Source organism: Jaculus jaculus, chromosome 9 (genome assembly GCF_020740685.1).
Source record: "Jaculus jaculus isolate mJacJac1 chromosome 9, mJacJac1.mat.Y.cur, whole genome shotgun sequence".
Taxonomy (NCBI): Eukaryota; Metazoa; Chordata; class Mammalia; order Rodentia; family Dipodidae; genus Jaculus; species Jaculus jaculus.
This window is the reverse complement of record NC_059110.1, coordinates 123921575-123937913: the sequence shown is the minus strand read 5'-3', so window position 1 is coordinate 123937913 and position 16339 is coordinate 123921575. Positions and strand designations below refer to the sequence as shown.

At 47.5% G+C, this 16339-nt stretch overlaps 1 protein-coding gene across 1 annotated transcript; it reads left to right on the top strand.

The window, feature by feature from the left end:
* The first annotated feature begins 8084 nt into the window (after positions 1–8084).
* Mrpl58 (mitochondrial ribosomal protein L58) lies at positions 8085–14272 on the top strand. The gene is made up of 6 exons (XM_004655170.2): positions 8085–8301; positions 9273–9309; positions 12744–12803; positions 13343–13425; positions 13540–13709; positions 13943–14272. The coding sequence occupies exons 1-6, from the start codon at positions 8116–8118 to the stop codon at positions 14025–14027; spliced, it is 621 nt and encodes a 206-aa protein (XP_004655227.2). The 5' UTR covers positions 8085–8115; the 3' UTR covers positions 14028–14272.
* Positions 14273–16339: the final 2067 nt, after the last annotated feature.

Below are 16339 nucleotides of genomic sequence, written 5' to 3'. Positions count from 1 at the left end.
CCATGTCTTTGCCAGTCATGCTGGAAAAAGGATAGTGAACAAAAGAGGGCCCTGATTGCATTAGTGTTTCCAATTTTTTTTATTTTTGACTTTATTTACTAGAGAGAGAGAGAGAGAGAGAGAATGGATGTGCCAGGGCCTCCAGCCACTGCAAAGGAACTCCAGACACGTGCCATTATGTGCACCTGACTTACGTGGGTACTGGGGAATCGAACCTAGGTCCTTTGGCTTCGCAGACAAGTGCCTTAACCACTAAACCATCTATTCAGCCCTGGTGTTTCCAGTTTGGGGCCATCCCCCCAAATCAGCTAAGACAAAAGGTGGAGTGGTTGAAAACCTGGATCAGAAAGGTGGACTACATTAGCCAGGACACATTTATTTTATTTTTAAGTCAGGTTCTCATGTATCACTGGCTAGCCACAGACTGACTATGTAGCTGAGACTGGCCTTAAACTTATGATCCTCTTGTTTCCATCTAGGATAGGATGACAGGCATCTGTAGCAGTTTATATAGTGCTGGAGATCAAACCCAGGACAACATGTTAGGTGTTGCAGTCAGGTTCACATTGCTGGTAGAAATCATCCAAACAAGTGCAGCTTGTGGGGGGGGAAAAGGGGGGTTTATTTTGGTTTACAGGCTCAAGAGGGAAGCTCCATGATGGCAGGGGAAACCAACGGCATGAACAGAGTGTGGACATCACCTCCTGGCCAAAATCAGGTGGACAACAGGAACAGGAGAGTGTGCCAAACACTGGCATGGGGACACTGGCCATAACACCCATAAGCCCGCCCCCAACAATACACTCCCTCCAGGAGGCGTTAATTTCCAAGTCTCCTTTAGCTGGGAACCTAGCATTCAGAACACCTAAGTTTATGAGGGACACCTGAATCAAACCACCTCATTAGGCAAACTGCCAACTGAGCTACATTTTTCTAATTTTTGTTTTTCCATTTTTGACATTTTCAAATGTGTATATAATTGTTGCCCTCAATGGCCCTCTCTTATCACCCTCCTCTCCCACTAACACCCTTCTTCCCAATTAATCCCCCCATCTTCCATGCTTTTTTTGGTGGAGGTAGGGTCTGTCTCTAGCCCAGGCTGACCTGTAATTCACTGTGTAGTCTCAGAGTGGTCTCAAAACTCATGGCAGCCTTCCTACTTCTGCCATAAAATCAAGTACCACCATGCCCAACCCCTTTTGTTTTTGAGACAGTTTCACTATGTAGGCAAGGCTGGCCTTGTTCTTGAGATCCTTGGAGTCCTGGGATTAAAGGTATGTGCCACCACACCCAGCTACCCCTTTGTAAGTCTTGGCTATATGTGCCAGTGTGTATGGTGTAACCTGAGTACGTGTGCTCACCATGATGCTACCAAGAGCAAAGAAAGCACCTGGCCCTCCCAAAGGGGAAGCCAAAGCCGAGGCTTTGAGCTCCAGAGCCAAACAGAATGACCACCATGGCCACAAGGCCTGCACAGCGCCCACTTCCCAGCAGTCCAGACATCCTCAGAAGAGTGCCTCTGGGGAATCAGCTGGACCACTGCCATCATCAACTGCTCTGACCGGGAGCCAGTCCTGAAGGTGACCGAAGACAGTGGCACACGGTAATCACTGTGAGAGTCAAGGTTGAACACTGTGGTTGATGGGGTCAAGGTCAACACCCTGGTCAGTCTGGGTGGAGAAAAGAAGGCTGGCTCCTGATTATAGTGTTTTGAATGTTGCCAACAAAATTGGGTTCGTCCAAACTGAGTCTAACTGGCTTGTTCTAAATAGACTTAAAAATATATACTTTTATTTACTTACTTGGGAGAGTATTACTCATACTTGTGAGGATAGGTGTGCTAGGACCTCTTGCCACTACAGATGAATTGCAGATGCGTGCACCACATTGTACATCTGGCTTTCCCTGGGTACTGGGGAACTGAACCTGGGCCAGCAGGGTTTGTAAGCAAGTCTCTTTAACCATTGAGCAATCTCCTCAACCCTAAATAGACATTTTAGTCATAAAAAAAAAAAAACTCATAGGGGAAAAATGTTTACATAGGCTTTTTGAAGGTAGAGAATATATTAAAAAAAAAAAAAAAGGTTTAACCAGGTGTGGTGGCACAGGCCTATAATCCCAGCATTCAGGAGTCAGAGGATATTAAGATCAAAGCCAACCTTGACTACATAGTGAACCCCTGTCTCAAAAACAAAAGGGTCTGGGCATGGTGGAGCACACCTTTAGTCACAGCACTTGGGAGGCAGGGTTGAGAGGGCTGCCATGAGTTTGAGGTCATCTTGATACTACAGAGTGAATTCCAGGTCAGCCTAGGCTAGAGTAAAACTCTACCTCGAAAAAAACAAAAACAACTCAAAAGGTTGAGACACTGAACAGAACTCCTCCTGCTGTGTAGCCAAGACCCAAGGCTGGGAAGAGCTGAGGGCCAGGCCATGCATGAGGGTGGAGACCTGGGGCCATAAGGCCCTACAGGCTTGAGCTTCCTGAATACAATAAGTGATTCAAGGGCTGGAGAGACGGCTTAGCAGTTAAGACACTTCTCTGGGAACCCTAAAGACCCAGGTTCGATTTTCCAGTACCCACGTAAGCCAGATGCACAAGATGGCACATGCATCTGGAGTTCATTTGCAGTGGCTAGAGGCCCTGGTGTGCTAAATTCGTTCTCTAATAAAATAAATAAAATGTGGGCTGGAGAGATGGCTTAGCAGTTAAGCGCTTGCCTGTGAAGCCTAAGGACCCCGGTTCGAGGCTCCATTCCCCAGGACCCACGTTAGCCAGATGCACAAGGGGGTGCATGCATCTGGAGTTCATTTGCAATGGCTGGAGGCCCTGGTGTGCCCATTCTCTCTCTATCTGCCTCTTTCTCTGTCTGTTGTTCTCAAATAAATAAATAAAAATAAAAATCTTTAAAAATAAATAAATAAAATTTAAAGAAGAAAGAAATATCCCAACCAGGGCCTGACTCCATCACACTTCACCACATAAAGTTGACTTGTAACAGGCTGTGTGACCCAGGACACTTAGGCAAAGGGAAAGCCCGTGGACCCTCTCACATGATAATCTTATCCAACTCCCAGGCCACAGAGCAGGGATGGTATCTGCAAGATGTCCCGTCCCAGCCTCTGGGTTTGTTGGTTCTTGAACCAGTCTTGCCCTTTCCTCTTTCCCGTGTGAAGATCCTTTTCCTGACGCACCATCTCGGCCTGCTCCGCCCCCCACGGAGGACCTGGGAGGGAGAGGACACAGACTGCAGCCTCCAGTGCCTCGGGCTGGTTGGGTTTTATTTTAAGACAGGCTCTTTCTGTGTAGCCTAGGCTGGCCTCCATGGCAATCCTGTCTCAGGCTCCCAAGTGCCAAAATTACAGGTGTGCTCTACCACCCACTTCGGGGCTCATCCAGGGGCCCTTTCAGGCCTCTTCTCCCACAGGGGCCCCTGTTCTGGATGATTCCTAGTAGCAGCAGGTGAGAAGGCTTGCCAGCTGCTCTGTCCTCCGCCCCAGGGCGGCTTGTCTCATTCTCTTCTCTATCCGTCATTTCTCCCAGAATCCAGGCCACCAGATGGCCCGAACAGGCTGTGTTTATTGAAGGCCACAGAAACCTGCAGCGTCCTTTCTCCTATAACTGTGGGTCAGGCATAGGTTGGAGCCCTGCCTCACAGCAAAGATGCCTGGAGCATCTCCGGCTTTATTATCTTTTGCCTGAGACCTGAGTGAGTGCCCGGCTTTGCTCCCCTGAGCAGCTTATGCCAGTCACCATGGAGATGTCTGTGTTCTTCTTAGGTCCTGGGACTAAGGAAAGGACCCAGGAGAGTCCTTCCAACCCAGAGCCCAAAAGATGTATGTTGTTGCCAACCCTTTCTAGTTTGAGCTAACAAAACCAGTGCCTAAGAAATGGTTTATTTCCTCAATAATGCTAAGATGATTCCGTGACAATATCCTGTTTCAATCAGCCAGCACCCCCAAGGGATATTTAAACTATCCCAGAGGTATATTTTTCTAGGCATGCTCTCCTAAAAATAGAACTCCTCAGATGGGGGAATGATTCAGTGGATAAAGGCACTGCTTGTAAAGCCTGGTGTCCCAGGTTTAATTCCCAAGCATGTATGTAAACCCAGATGTGTTCAACAAGCGACCCTGGCACACCCATACACGCACACATGCACACAAAGAAATGAAATTAAAAAAAAAATTTTTTTAGCCGGCCATGGTGGCACACGCCTTTATTCCCAGCACTTGGGAGACAGAGGTAGAAGGGTCTCCATGAGTTCAAGGCCACCCTGAGACTACATAGTGAATTCCAGGTCAGCCTGGGATAGAATGAAACCCTACCTTGAAAAACAAAAACAAACAAACAAAAAACCATTTATTTATTTAGTTTGGTTTTTTAAGGTAGGGTTTTGTTCTAGCCCAGGCTGACCTGGAATTCACTACGTACTCTCAGGGTGTTCTTAAACACACAGCTGTCCTCCTACCTCTGCTCCCAAGTGCTGGGATTAACAGTGTGCACCACCACGCCTGGCTAATGCTTTTCTTTCATGAGGAAGAGGCAAAGAGGGAGAGAGAGGGAGGGAGAAAATAGGCACACCAGGGCCTTCAGCCGCTGCAAACTAACTACAAATGCATGCACCACTATGTGCATCTGGCTTATGTGGGTCCTGGGAATTGAACATGGGTCCTTTGGCTTTTCAGGCAAGTACCTTAACCACTAAGCCATCTCTCCAGCCTGAAATTATGCTTTTAATATCTTTATTTATTCATTTACTAGAGAGAAAGAGGAAGAAGCAGAGAGGGAAAGACAGAATGGGCGCACCAGGGCCTCCAGCCATTGTGAATGAACTCCAGACGCATGCACCCCCTTGTGCATCTAGCTTACACGGGTCCTGGGAATTGAACTGGGGTCCTTAGGTTTCACAGGCAAATGCCTTAACTGCTAAACCATTTCCCCAGCTCCCTGAAATGAAAAATTTTAAAAAGAGCCACGCATGGTAGTACATGCCTTTAATCCCAGCATTTGGGAGGCAGAGTAGGAAGATCACCATGAGTTCAAGGCCACACTAAGACTACATAGTGAATTCCAAGTTAGCCTGGGCTAGAATGAGACCCCACCTCAAAAAAAATTTTTTCTTTTAATCAAGAAAAATAGTTGGGTGTTGTGGTGTATGCCGTTGGCTCCAGTACTTGGGAGAGAGTGAGTTCCAGGTCACCTGGGGTAGAGTGAGACCCTGCTTCAAAAAAAATAAACTGAGAGAAAATACCCACAACTATAACCCTTTTTTCATTTACACACTACTTCTCAACTAAGTAGCTTAACTAAGGTTTAGTTATTGTCTTTTTCTTTTTTTTTTTTAAAGATTTTTAAATATTTCATATATTTATTTATCTGAGAGAGTGAGAGAAAGAAAGAGGCAGGACTGGAGAGATGGCTTAGTGGTTAGGTGCTTGCCTGTGAAGCCAAAGGACCCCGGTTCTAGGCTCGATTCCCAGGACCCACGTTAGCCAGATGCACAAGGGAGCACATGCATCTGTAGTTCATTTGCAGTGGCTGGAAGCCCTGGCATGCCCATTCTCTCTCTCTTTCCTCCTCCTCCTCCTCTCTGTCTGTCACTCTCAAATAATAATAAAAAAATAAAAGAAAAGAAAAAGAAAGAAAGAGGCAGATAGAGACAGAGAGAATGGGTATACCAGATCCTCTAGCCACTGCTAATGAACTCCAGACACATGTGCCACCATGTGCATCTTGCTTTATGTGGGTACTGGGGAATTGAATCTGGATCCTTAGGCTTTGTAGGTAAGTACCTTAACCACTGAGCCAGCTCTCCAGCCCCAGGTTTATTTTCAAATGCTGCTGGCTTTACTTAGAACCCTTTCAGAATTAGGACTTCTCAGGTCTGGAATTCATGTAGCAACACTGATACAAATGGCTCAGCTTGCCTCTCAGCCTGTGGTCCTCTGAAGTCTCCACTACCTCTCCAGGTTAGAAGTCACCATGATGCTCCTTGAGGTTGGAAGAGAAGGGGCCTACATACACAAACATTCCCTTCTGTGATCTGCCTCCCACCTGTTCGTGGTCAGGAGCCAGCCTTTTGACATTGTGACATGCTGTTGTCATCTATAAAGTTCACACTCAAGAACCACATAATGGGGGCTGGAGAGATGGCTTAGCGGTTAAGCGCTTGCCTGTGAAGCCTAAGGACCCCAGTTCGAAGCTTGATTCCCCAGGACACCATGTTAGCCAGATGCACAAGGGGGCACATGTGTCTGGAGTTCATCTGCAGTGGCTGGAGGCCCTGGCGCGCCCATTCATTCATTCATTCTCTTTCTCTCTCCTTCTCTATCTGCCTCTTTCTCTCTCTGTCACTTTCAAATAAATAAATAAAAACAAACAAACAACAAAAAAAAAAAAGAACCACATAATGGAGCTGGAAAGATGGTTCAATGGTTATGTCACTTGCCTGTACCCACGTAAAGCCAGATGCACAAAGTGGTGCATAAATCTGGAGTTCATTTGCAGTGGCTAGAGGTCTTGGCACACATCCATTCTCTCCTCCCAGCCCCCCATCTCTCTCTGTCTGCAAACAAATAAAATTATTAAAAAAAAAAAACAAATAGGGTTAGAGAGATGGCTTAGCGGTTTAGGCACTTGCCTGCAAAGCCAAAGGACCCTGGTTCAATTCCCCAGGACCAATGTAAGCCAGATGCACAAGGGGGCACATGTGTCTGGAGTTCATTTGCAGTGGCTAGAGGCCCTGGCACGCCCATCTTCTCTATCTCTGTCTCTCTGACTCTCTCTCTCTTAAAAAAAAAATAATAATAATTGAGCTGGAGAAATGATTCAGCGTTGAGCCTCTTGCCTGCAGGGTCTAGCTGGGGTTCAATTCCCCAGTACCTACTTAAAGCCAGAGTCACAGTGACACACTCATTTGCAGTGGCTGGCATGCCCATTCTCTGTATATCTCTCGTCTCTCTTACTCTGCTTGCAAATAGACTTTTTTTTGTTTGTTTTTTCGAGGTAGGGTCTTACTCTGGTTCAGGCTGACCTGGAATTAACTCTGTCATCTCAGGGTGGCCTTGAACTCATGGCAATCCTCCTACCTCTGCCTCCCGAGTGCTGGGATTAAAGGTGTGCACCACCACGCCCGGCTTGCAAATAGATTTAAAAAAAAAATTTTTTTTAAGAACCACATAGTGGATCATGGTGGCACACACCTTTAATCCCAGCACTCAGGAGGCAGAGGTAGGATAGTGGTGAGTTCGAGGCCACCATGGCACTACATAATGACTTCCAGGTCAGCCTAGGCTAGAGTGAGACCCTACTTCGAAAAAAAAAAAAAAAGCAATACTGAGGTCTGGCATGATGGCTCATGTCTGTAATGAGTGATTGTTCATTCCTGTAATCCTAGCACTCCCGGAGGACCAGGAGTTACAAGGTCAGCCTTATATGACACTCTGGCTCAAAACAAACATGCAAACAAAAAAAAAAAAAAACCCAAAACAAAAAATATTGGATGGATGCCCGGGCATGGTGGCGCACACCTTTAATCCCAGCACTCATGAGGCAGAGGTAGGAGAATCGCCATGATTTCAAGGCCACCCTGAGACTACATAGTGAATTCCAGGTCAGCCTGAGCTAGAGTGAGACCCTACCTTGAAAAGTGAAAAAACAAACAAACAAACAAAAAAATAGGATGAATAATATGCATTTATCAGAGCAGGATAAAGGGAGAGGAACACCAGGGCAGGGAGACGACCCAGGTGAGGCAGGGAAGATCTCACTGATGTGTTTGATTTGCATATTAATGGACTCAGGTGACTCAGAAAGGACCGACTCAGAAAGGGAGAGAATTTCTGGAGGACCCAGGAGCCAGGGTAGCACTAAGCAGCCCAAGTAGAACTCGGCATTCTCTGGCCTCAGCCTCCCTAGTCCCAGCTGACGCAGGCAGGGGTCTTTTTACTGGGAGCCTCCCTCGGGAGCTTCCCCAGAGGTATCTGCGAGGAGCGCAGATCCGCGCCTCTGGGAGGCGGAACCTAAAGGCAAGGCGGAACCGAAGGCACGGGGCAGCGGGAGCGTGCGGGCGGGGGAAAGCGTGCACGACGGAAGTGGTTCTGAGGCCGCAACATGGCGGCCGCCTGGTTCCTTCGCTGGAGCCTGAGCCGGGCTGGAACCTGGCCGGTCCCGCTTCCCGCACGCTGCGCTCGCCGAGCTCTGCACAGGCAGGTAGACGGCACCGAATTCCAGAGCATCTACAGCCTGGACAAGCTCTACCCCGAGTCCAAGGGCACGGACGTCGCCTGGAGGGTTCCGGTGAGCCGGAAGGGGCGGTTCCTCCCGCTGCTGGGTGACGCCGGAAAGCCGGGCCGCCTAGGCCGGGCTCGCTCCGTGAAGGGGCCTCCGCGGGAGGAGCTGGTCGTCCTAGCAACCGGGGGGGGGGGGTCGTTGCCTGCTGGGATGTGGTGATACCGGGTCTGGCTCGAGCCTTGCCGGTCCCGGGAGAGCCCATTACAGAAAAGGCTTTCAAGAGCTCCAGCTTTTCCGCGTTTGTTTTCCTGTCCCCAGATTCTCGTTCCAAGGGAAAATGTGCACACCGCACACCATTTACGTGGTGCTGGGAATCTAATCCAGGCAAGCACCCTGCCAAATAAACTACATCCCCGGCCCAGGATGAGGATTTCTCCCCCGTTAATTCTAAGATCAAAGAAATGTTGGCAGCCTAAGTGGGGTACAGATGAGGATGCTTTTGAGATGGGAGAGCCAGGAAAGCCTCAGAGGAGGTGGTGTTTGCGCTGAGCCTTGTGGTCCCCAGGATTTAAGGTTGGAGGGCACTGCTGCTCAATGCGGAGTTTGGATGAGAGAGATGTCCAGGGAATAGTAGCCCCATCTGACACAAGCCCTCCAGGCTGGTGGATCAGGCTCTATTCAAGGCACACTGCCTCTTGTGAGCTTCCTGCAGCCTCAGAAGGGGCAGGACGGCCCATGTTCCAGATTTGCAGTTTCCCTAATGAATGTGTACTGCAACTTTCCTCACCCACCTCATCTCTTCCCACAAGCTAGGTCTCTAGTATGTGCCCAATAATAGCTTAAACCAGGGCAGGGACATCTGGAGGCATGAGCTCCAATTTCCTATAGGAACGTTTCTCAGGTGGCACCCTTGGAGTCTCGGTTTGTTAGGATAATTAATAGTGTATAACATTTGATTTGCCTTGTTTGCTATCCTGGACCATTCAGTAGTAGTGCACATGTAATACTTCGTTGACACGGGGCACTTTACGTTACAGGATGATGCGAAGCAAGCCAGCAATGACATCCCTCTTGGTAAGTAATTTTCTTTAAAAGAAAATTAGTCATTTTGGTCTGAGAGTATAGCTCAGTGGTATACTGCTTGCCTATCATGAAAGGCCCTGAGTCACTCCTCAAAAAAAAAAAAAAAAAATTTTCCCTATGTTCCCTCCAATCTATCCAGCCCAACTAAAAGACAGTAAAGAAGCCACCTATGGGTGTAAACGTGCAGACTTTACAGCCTTGCTTAAAATAGCAAATAAATGGTGGTGTGGCACTCATGTGCTACAATGCAGTTTGCCACAGAATGCTTGTACGGACTGGGATGCAGCGGAGGGGTACAGTGCTTGCCTCTCAAGAGCAAAGCCCTACGTTCAGTCCCCAGGAACACATACACCCAAAGTGTCACCCTGATAAGCTTCTGGCATGGAAAGTTCTTTATACACAAATTGATTGCTATGGGAGAAAAGGAAGGTCCAGGGGGTGGTGTTTATGGTGAGCCTTGTGGTAAGCTACCATTTGTGTTTCACATATATGTGTGATGCTGTATTTCTGTATATATCTGTATTTTTCCATCTAGGTCTAGATAGATGATAGATAGATAAAAGGACACCTAGACAGTGTGACTGTCTTAGGGAGTGAAAAGAAACAGCATGGCTGAGGAGATAGTGCGGTAGATAAAGTACTTGCTGCATAAGCCCAAGTACCAGCGTCGGGTCTCCAGGCCCTATGTGAAAGCCACAACTGCATCAGGCTTCTGTAATCCCTGAGCATGCCTACCGCAAGAAGGAGATGGAGGGCTGGAGAGGTGGTTTAGTGGTTAAGGTGCTTGCATGAGAAGCCTAAGGACCCAGGTTCGATCCCCCAGAACCCACGTAAGCCAGATCCACATGGTGGTGCATGTGTCTGGAATTCGTTTGCATGGCTAGAGGTCCTGGAGCGTGCATTCTTTCCCTCTCTCATAACTCTCGTAAGTAAATAAATATTTAAAAAAAAAAAAAAGGAGATGGAGGGCTGGAGAGATTGCTTAGTGGTTAGGGCACTTGCCTGCAAAGCCAAAGGACCCAGGTTCGACTCCCCAGGACCACATAAGCTCCACATAAGCCAGATGCACAAGGGGCACACACATGTGGAGTTTGTTTGCAGTGGCTGGAGGCCCTGGCGTGCCCATTCTGTCTCTCTCTCTCTCTCTCTCTCTCTACCTGCCTATTTCTGTATTTCTCTCTCAAATTAATAAATTAAATTAAAACATATTTTAAAAAATAAAGAGCTGGAGAGATGGCTTAGTGGTTCAGCGCTTGCCTGTGAAATCTAAGAATCCCTGTTCGAGGCTTGAGTCCCCATGACCCACGTTAGCCAGATGCACAAAGGGGCTCATGCATCTGGAGTTCGTTTGCAGTGGCTGGAGGCTCTGGTGCGCCCATTCTCTCTCTCTGTCTGCCTTTCTCTCCCCCCGCCGTCACTCTTAAATAAATAAATTAAAATGAACAAAAAAGTGTTTTTTAAAAAAATAAAAAATGGAGATGGAGATAGAATATCCTAGAAGTGTACAGACCTGCTAACCTTGGTGAACTCAGTGGTGAGCAACACGAGAAAAGAAACCGCACCTCCCGAGTGCTGGGGTTAAAGGCAGGCGACTAGTCACCTGGTCAGAATAAGGATTTAATTGGCTTTTCCAAAGGAAGACAGCCTCTGGAGGTTCCCAGCCACCACTGTGCCTTACCAGCCATACTCCTGTGGCTCACCACCCAGTCTTTGGAAATTTAAACCACTACTGTGCTTTCCCCACCCAGACCACTTCTCATCAGTTATAAAATTGGAAAGAAAAAACCTCATTATACAGTTTAAAAATGAACAAAACTGCTGGGCGTGGTGGCACATGCCTTTAATCTCAGCACTTGGGAGGCAGAAGTGGAAAGATTGCCCTGAGTTTGAGACCACCTGATACTGCATAGTGAATTCTAGGTCAGCCTAGAGCAAGACCCTACCTTGAAAGACAGACAGACAAACAAATGAGCAAGCCCGGCATGGTGGCGCCCGCCTTTAATCCCAGCACTCAGGAGACAGAGGTGTGAGGATCTCTGTGAGTTCAAGAACACCCTGAGACATAGTGAGTTACATTGAAAAACCAAAAAAAAAAAAAAAAAAAAGTAACAAAACCTACAGGCCAGGCCAGGCGAGGGGAGGTGGGTTATATGGGACACGACTGGACAGACGAACTTCGTCAAGATCACATGTTTAGTGACTGGGCTACTTTTCAAAGTGAGAGCGCCACTTGCTTTCAACACTGATGGTGGGCTAGGCTCTGGGGACACACAGTGAATCAGAGTTAGTTTATGTTCCCTGTCTGGCTTTGAAGTTACCATGTAATGTAGGCTGCCCTCAACAGTCTCCTGCCACAGCCTTCCACGAGCTGTCGTGACAACCTTCGCCATAGTGCTCAGCTAGTCCTGCTACTAGAGCTTGTAGTCTGTCCTCATTCCTTTTCTCTTTTTTTCTCCCCCGCACCCCCCAGGCAGGGTCTCACTCTAGCCCAGGCTGACCTGGAATTCACTATGTAGCCTCAGGGTGGCCTCAAACTCACAGCGATCCTCCTACCTCTGCCTTCACCACCACGCCCGGCATCGTTCCTTTTCTACCACTCACTCTTTGAGGTTCAGTCAACTGTCCCTTAGTTTGAGTTAGAGTTAGCTTTTAAAACAAACAGCCAAAGGCCAGGGCAGATAGGTCATAGATTGCTCTCTATGTCACCTGGGGAGGTCACTGGACCTGACTTTGTGTTTCTCCAAGGTAGGTTCTTGTTCTAGTCCAGGCTGACCCGGAATTCACTATGTAGTGTCAGGCTGGCTTTGAACACAATATAATCCTCACACCTCTCCTTCCTGAATGCTAGAATTAAAGGCATGTGCCATCCATGAGGCCCAACTCTGGTTTTAGTTTATTTATTTATTATTATTTTTTATTTTTTGGTTTTTTGAGGTTGGGCCTTTCTCTAGTCCAGGCTGACCTGGAATTCACTATATAGTCTCAGGGTGACCTAGAACTCATGGCAGTTCTCCTACCTGTGCCTCCCAAGTGCTGGTATTGAAAGCATATGCCACCATTCCTGGCTTTTAGTTTAGGTTTTTTTTTTTGTTTGTTTGTTTGTTTTTTTGTGGTAGGGTCTCACTGTAGCCCAGGCTGACCTGGAATTCACTCTGTAGTCTCAGGGTGGCCTTGAACTCAGTGATCCTCCTACCTCTGCCTCCCGAGTGCTGGGATTAAAGGCGTGTGTCTCCACGCCTGGCTTGAGTTTAGTTTTGACATCTATAAATACTCTTAAGCTTTATGGATCTAAATGTGTGGTGCTGGTTGTTTGTATGTTTATGATTGAGAGATGCATAACAGAAATAGTTATGTTGATTAAACGGGCAGGTCTTCACGTTTGGCTGTGGGAGAATCAATTGAATGCACATCCTTCCATTTTGCAGATCGCTTGAAAATATCTTATTGCCGGAGCAGTGGTCCTGGGGGGCAGAACGTTAATAAAGGTACAGGTACCTTGATGTTTTTCTTTGCTTTAAACTTAGTGGGAGATGGGCTTGAGGGGGGAACTCTGTTCACATTCATGTGAAATAAAGGGATTTTTCAACAGATGCTTGCATACTTCCTCCAGCTTAGAATAATTCTCTTCATTCCCTGGAATGTGGCCTGAGTGCCCCACTCAGTTGTGGGTTTCTAAGTCTCAGATCAGCTTGTTAGGCTAAACAAAGAGAACTCGGTGTGAGCCAGCAGCCAGCCTCTGTCCGCAAGGGACAGGCTTCAATGCTTGTGCAGCTCATGCCCCTGTTCTCTTCAGATCCCAGTAAAGCTGTCCGAGGAGCCTGCACATTTGCATACCAGCCTTCTCGTTTTGTTCTGAAGAGCTTCATTAAATGCGCGGGCTCATTCCATGGCTGCTTTGGCACAGGCTTTAATGTGCCTTGTTGCATGTCCAGCTACCCTTCACTTAGGACTGTCACTGGGCCTCTGAGCATTGTACCTTCCCAGAGTCCCAGTGACCCATGCTTCTTCCTCCCCTCACCCACAGTGAATTCCAAGGCTGAAGTCAGGTTCCATTTGGCAACCGCTGACTGGATTGCAGAGCCTGTGCGGCAGAAGATTGCTCTCATGGTACCCACCTCCCTCTTTCCTTCTCTGTGGATTCCTGGAAAAGACGGGGTGGGGAAGTGGGGCAAGGGTGCCTTTAAAATCTATAGGACTCTACTTTTCCCTTGTTCTTTGCAGCATAAAAATAAGATCAACAGGTCAGGAGAATTAATACTCACATCTGAGAGCAGCCGCTATCAGTTCCGGAATCTTGCAGATTGCTTACAAAAAATTCGAGACATGATCACTGAGGCCAGCCAGGAGGCGAAGGAGCCATCCAAGGAAGATGCTGAGCTTCAGAGAATCAGGTACAGCAAATACCCTCAGCTGCAGGAAGCCAACTTGTGTGGGTCAGGATGTGCAGGTAGGGAGGTAGAGTCCATGCGCCTGCAAGCGCCTGCAAGGGCTGCAGCTCTGACCAGGGCACTTGTGGCTCCTGCTGACGGCACCACTCTGCTCCCTCGCAGCTGCCTGCTCCTCTTGCCCCTTCAGAAAGCACTGATTGCGCATCTGTACCTCATTGTTATCTTTTTGTTTTCAGGATAGAAAACATGAATCGGGAAAGGCTCAGGCAGAAGAGAATAAAGTCGGTCATAAAGACAAGCAGGAGGGTGGATATGGACTGAAGTCATCCCACACTGCCAGCAAAAACCAGAGGGATGCCAGGGAAGCCGTCTTGAGAGATTCATCACATCAAGGACATGGCCTTTGTCATGTTGGTCTTCTGCTGTTAGTGTCTGTGCATTGAAGACATGACAAGAAGGTTCCTTTGGAGGGAGGGCTGCAAGTCTTCCTGGGCAGTCTGCTGCCATCACCTCAGTTGTCCACCTCATACATTTGGCTGTAATAAATTTCTAAGCTTTCCTGAGTAGCTTTGCCTCTCCTTCAGAGCTGCATGACAGCTCATGTCTTTCTCCTGGTTGCTGCCTTGGTGTGCTGTGTCCTAGCACCTGGGGGACAGAGCGCCATGGGTGTTTCCTTAAGGACCACATAGTCAGACTGGAGGGCTGAGAGCGGTGAAGACATGATTTGGGTTTGTTAGGTTTTTTTAATATTTGATTTATTTATTTGCAAGGAGAGCGAGTGGGGGGGGGAGGATGAAATAGTGGATGTTCCAGCCACTGCAACTGAATTCCAGTTACATGTACCACTTTGTGCATCTGGCTTTTTATGGGTACTGAGGAATTGAACGTGGGCTGGCAGGCTTTGTAAGCAAGCATCTTTAACCACTGAGCCATCTCTCCAGCCCCAATTCAGGACTTTTTAATCAGTAGAGAGGGGACAGTGCATGCAGAGTCACAAAAGAGGCTACAGGAGGTGACCAGCGTGGCACTGAATGAGAGACTGCAGGGGCTTTTGGCTGTAGAGCACCTGGCACGGTAGCAACTCCATGCGAGTTTTGTTTTGGCTTGTTTGTTCATTTGTTTGTTTTGTGGCTAGAGACCACAACTCGGAGCCTTGCATCTGCTGGGCAAACCGCTCTACCACTCATCTCTGTCCCCAACCCAGAACTTCACATGTTTTCCCTGTGGTTTTGTTGAGGTAGGGTCTCACTCTAGCCCAGGCTGACCTGGAATTCACTATGTAGTCTCAGGGTGGCCTTGAACTCATGATGATCTTCCTACCTCTGCCTCCTGAGCATTGGGATTAAAGGTGTGCGCTACCACATGCTACATTTTAAGACACATTGACAATAGGGAGCCGCTGAGTGTCTTAAGTGGGAAGGTGTTGTGTATTAGTGGGTTTCAGAGCTAGGAAGAGTAAGCTAGACTGGATGGAGGTTTTTAAAGTCCTTTGTTGGGCTTGAGAGATGGATCAGCGGTTAAGGTATTTGGCCTGCAAAGCCTAACTTCTCCAGTACCCACCTAAAGCCAGACACACAAAGTGGCACATGCATCTGGAGTTTGTTTGCCATGGCTGGAAGCCCTGATGCACCCATTCTCTCCTTCTGTCTCTCTTCCCTCTATCTTTCTCTGCTAATAAGTAAATAATAAAAATATTTAAAGACCCTTGTGTATGGAAACAGTATGTAGGCTATTATAACAGTTGGTTACTCTGATGTGAGGTTTCTAGAATGTTCTGTATGGTTTAAGCATCACAGTACTGCCTTGGAAGATATTTACTGGAGTATGGGCAGCTTACCATGGCTAAACCACTGAAGAAAATATCCCATTGTACCCTTGTAACCATTAACTGTCAGTAGCTACTCAAGGAGGGGTGGGGTCTCATGAGCACTAAAAATGTGTTTAGTTTATAGGTGCAGCGGTGCTTGAAGTAATATCAGTATTCAGGAAGCTGAGGTAGGACAAATGCCAAAAGTTCAAGTATGGGCTATATAATACCAGGCTAGCCTGGGCTACCAAGTGAGACCCTATCTCAAAAAACAAATCAAGGGCTAGAAAGAAGGCTTAACAGTTAAAGCACTTGCCTGTGAAACCTAAGGACCCAGGTTCAGTTTCCCAGGACCCACATAAGTCAGATGCACAAGGTGGAGCTTATTTGGAGGGGCTAGAGGCCCTGGTACACCCATTCTCTATCTCTCTTTTCCCTCTTTCTCTCTCAAATAAGTATGTCAAATATATTAAAATATGAGTGGGCCTGGAGAGATTGCTTAGTGGTTAAGGCACTTGCTGGCAAAGTGTAAGGACCCAAGTTTGATTCTCCAGTACCCACGTAAACCAGATACACAGGGTGGCACATGAATCTGGAGTTAAGTTTGCAATGGCTAGAGGCCCAGTGTGCCCATTTTCTCTCTCAAATAAATAAATATTTATATAATAGTAAATAAATTAAAAAATAAAAACAGGCCAGGCATGGTGATGCATGCCTTTAATAACAGTACTCGGCATTAGTTCGAGGCCACCCTGAGACTCCATAGTGAGTTCCAGGTTAGCCTGTGCTAGAGTGACACCCTACCTCGAAAAAAATAAAGAAAAAC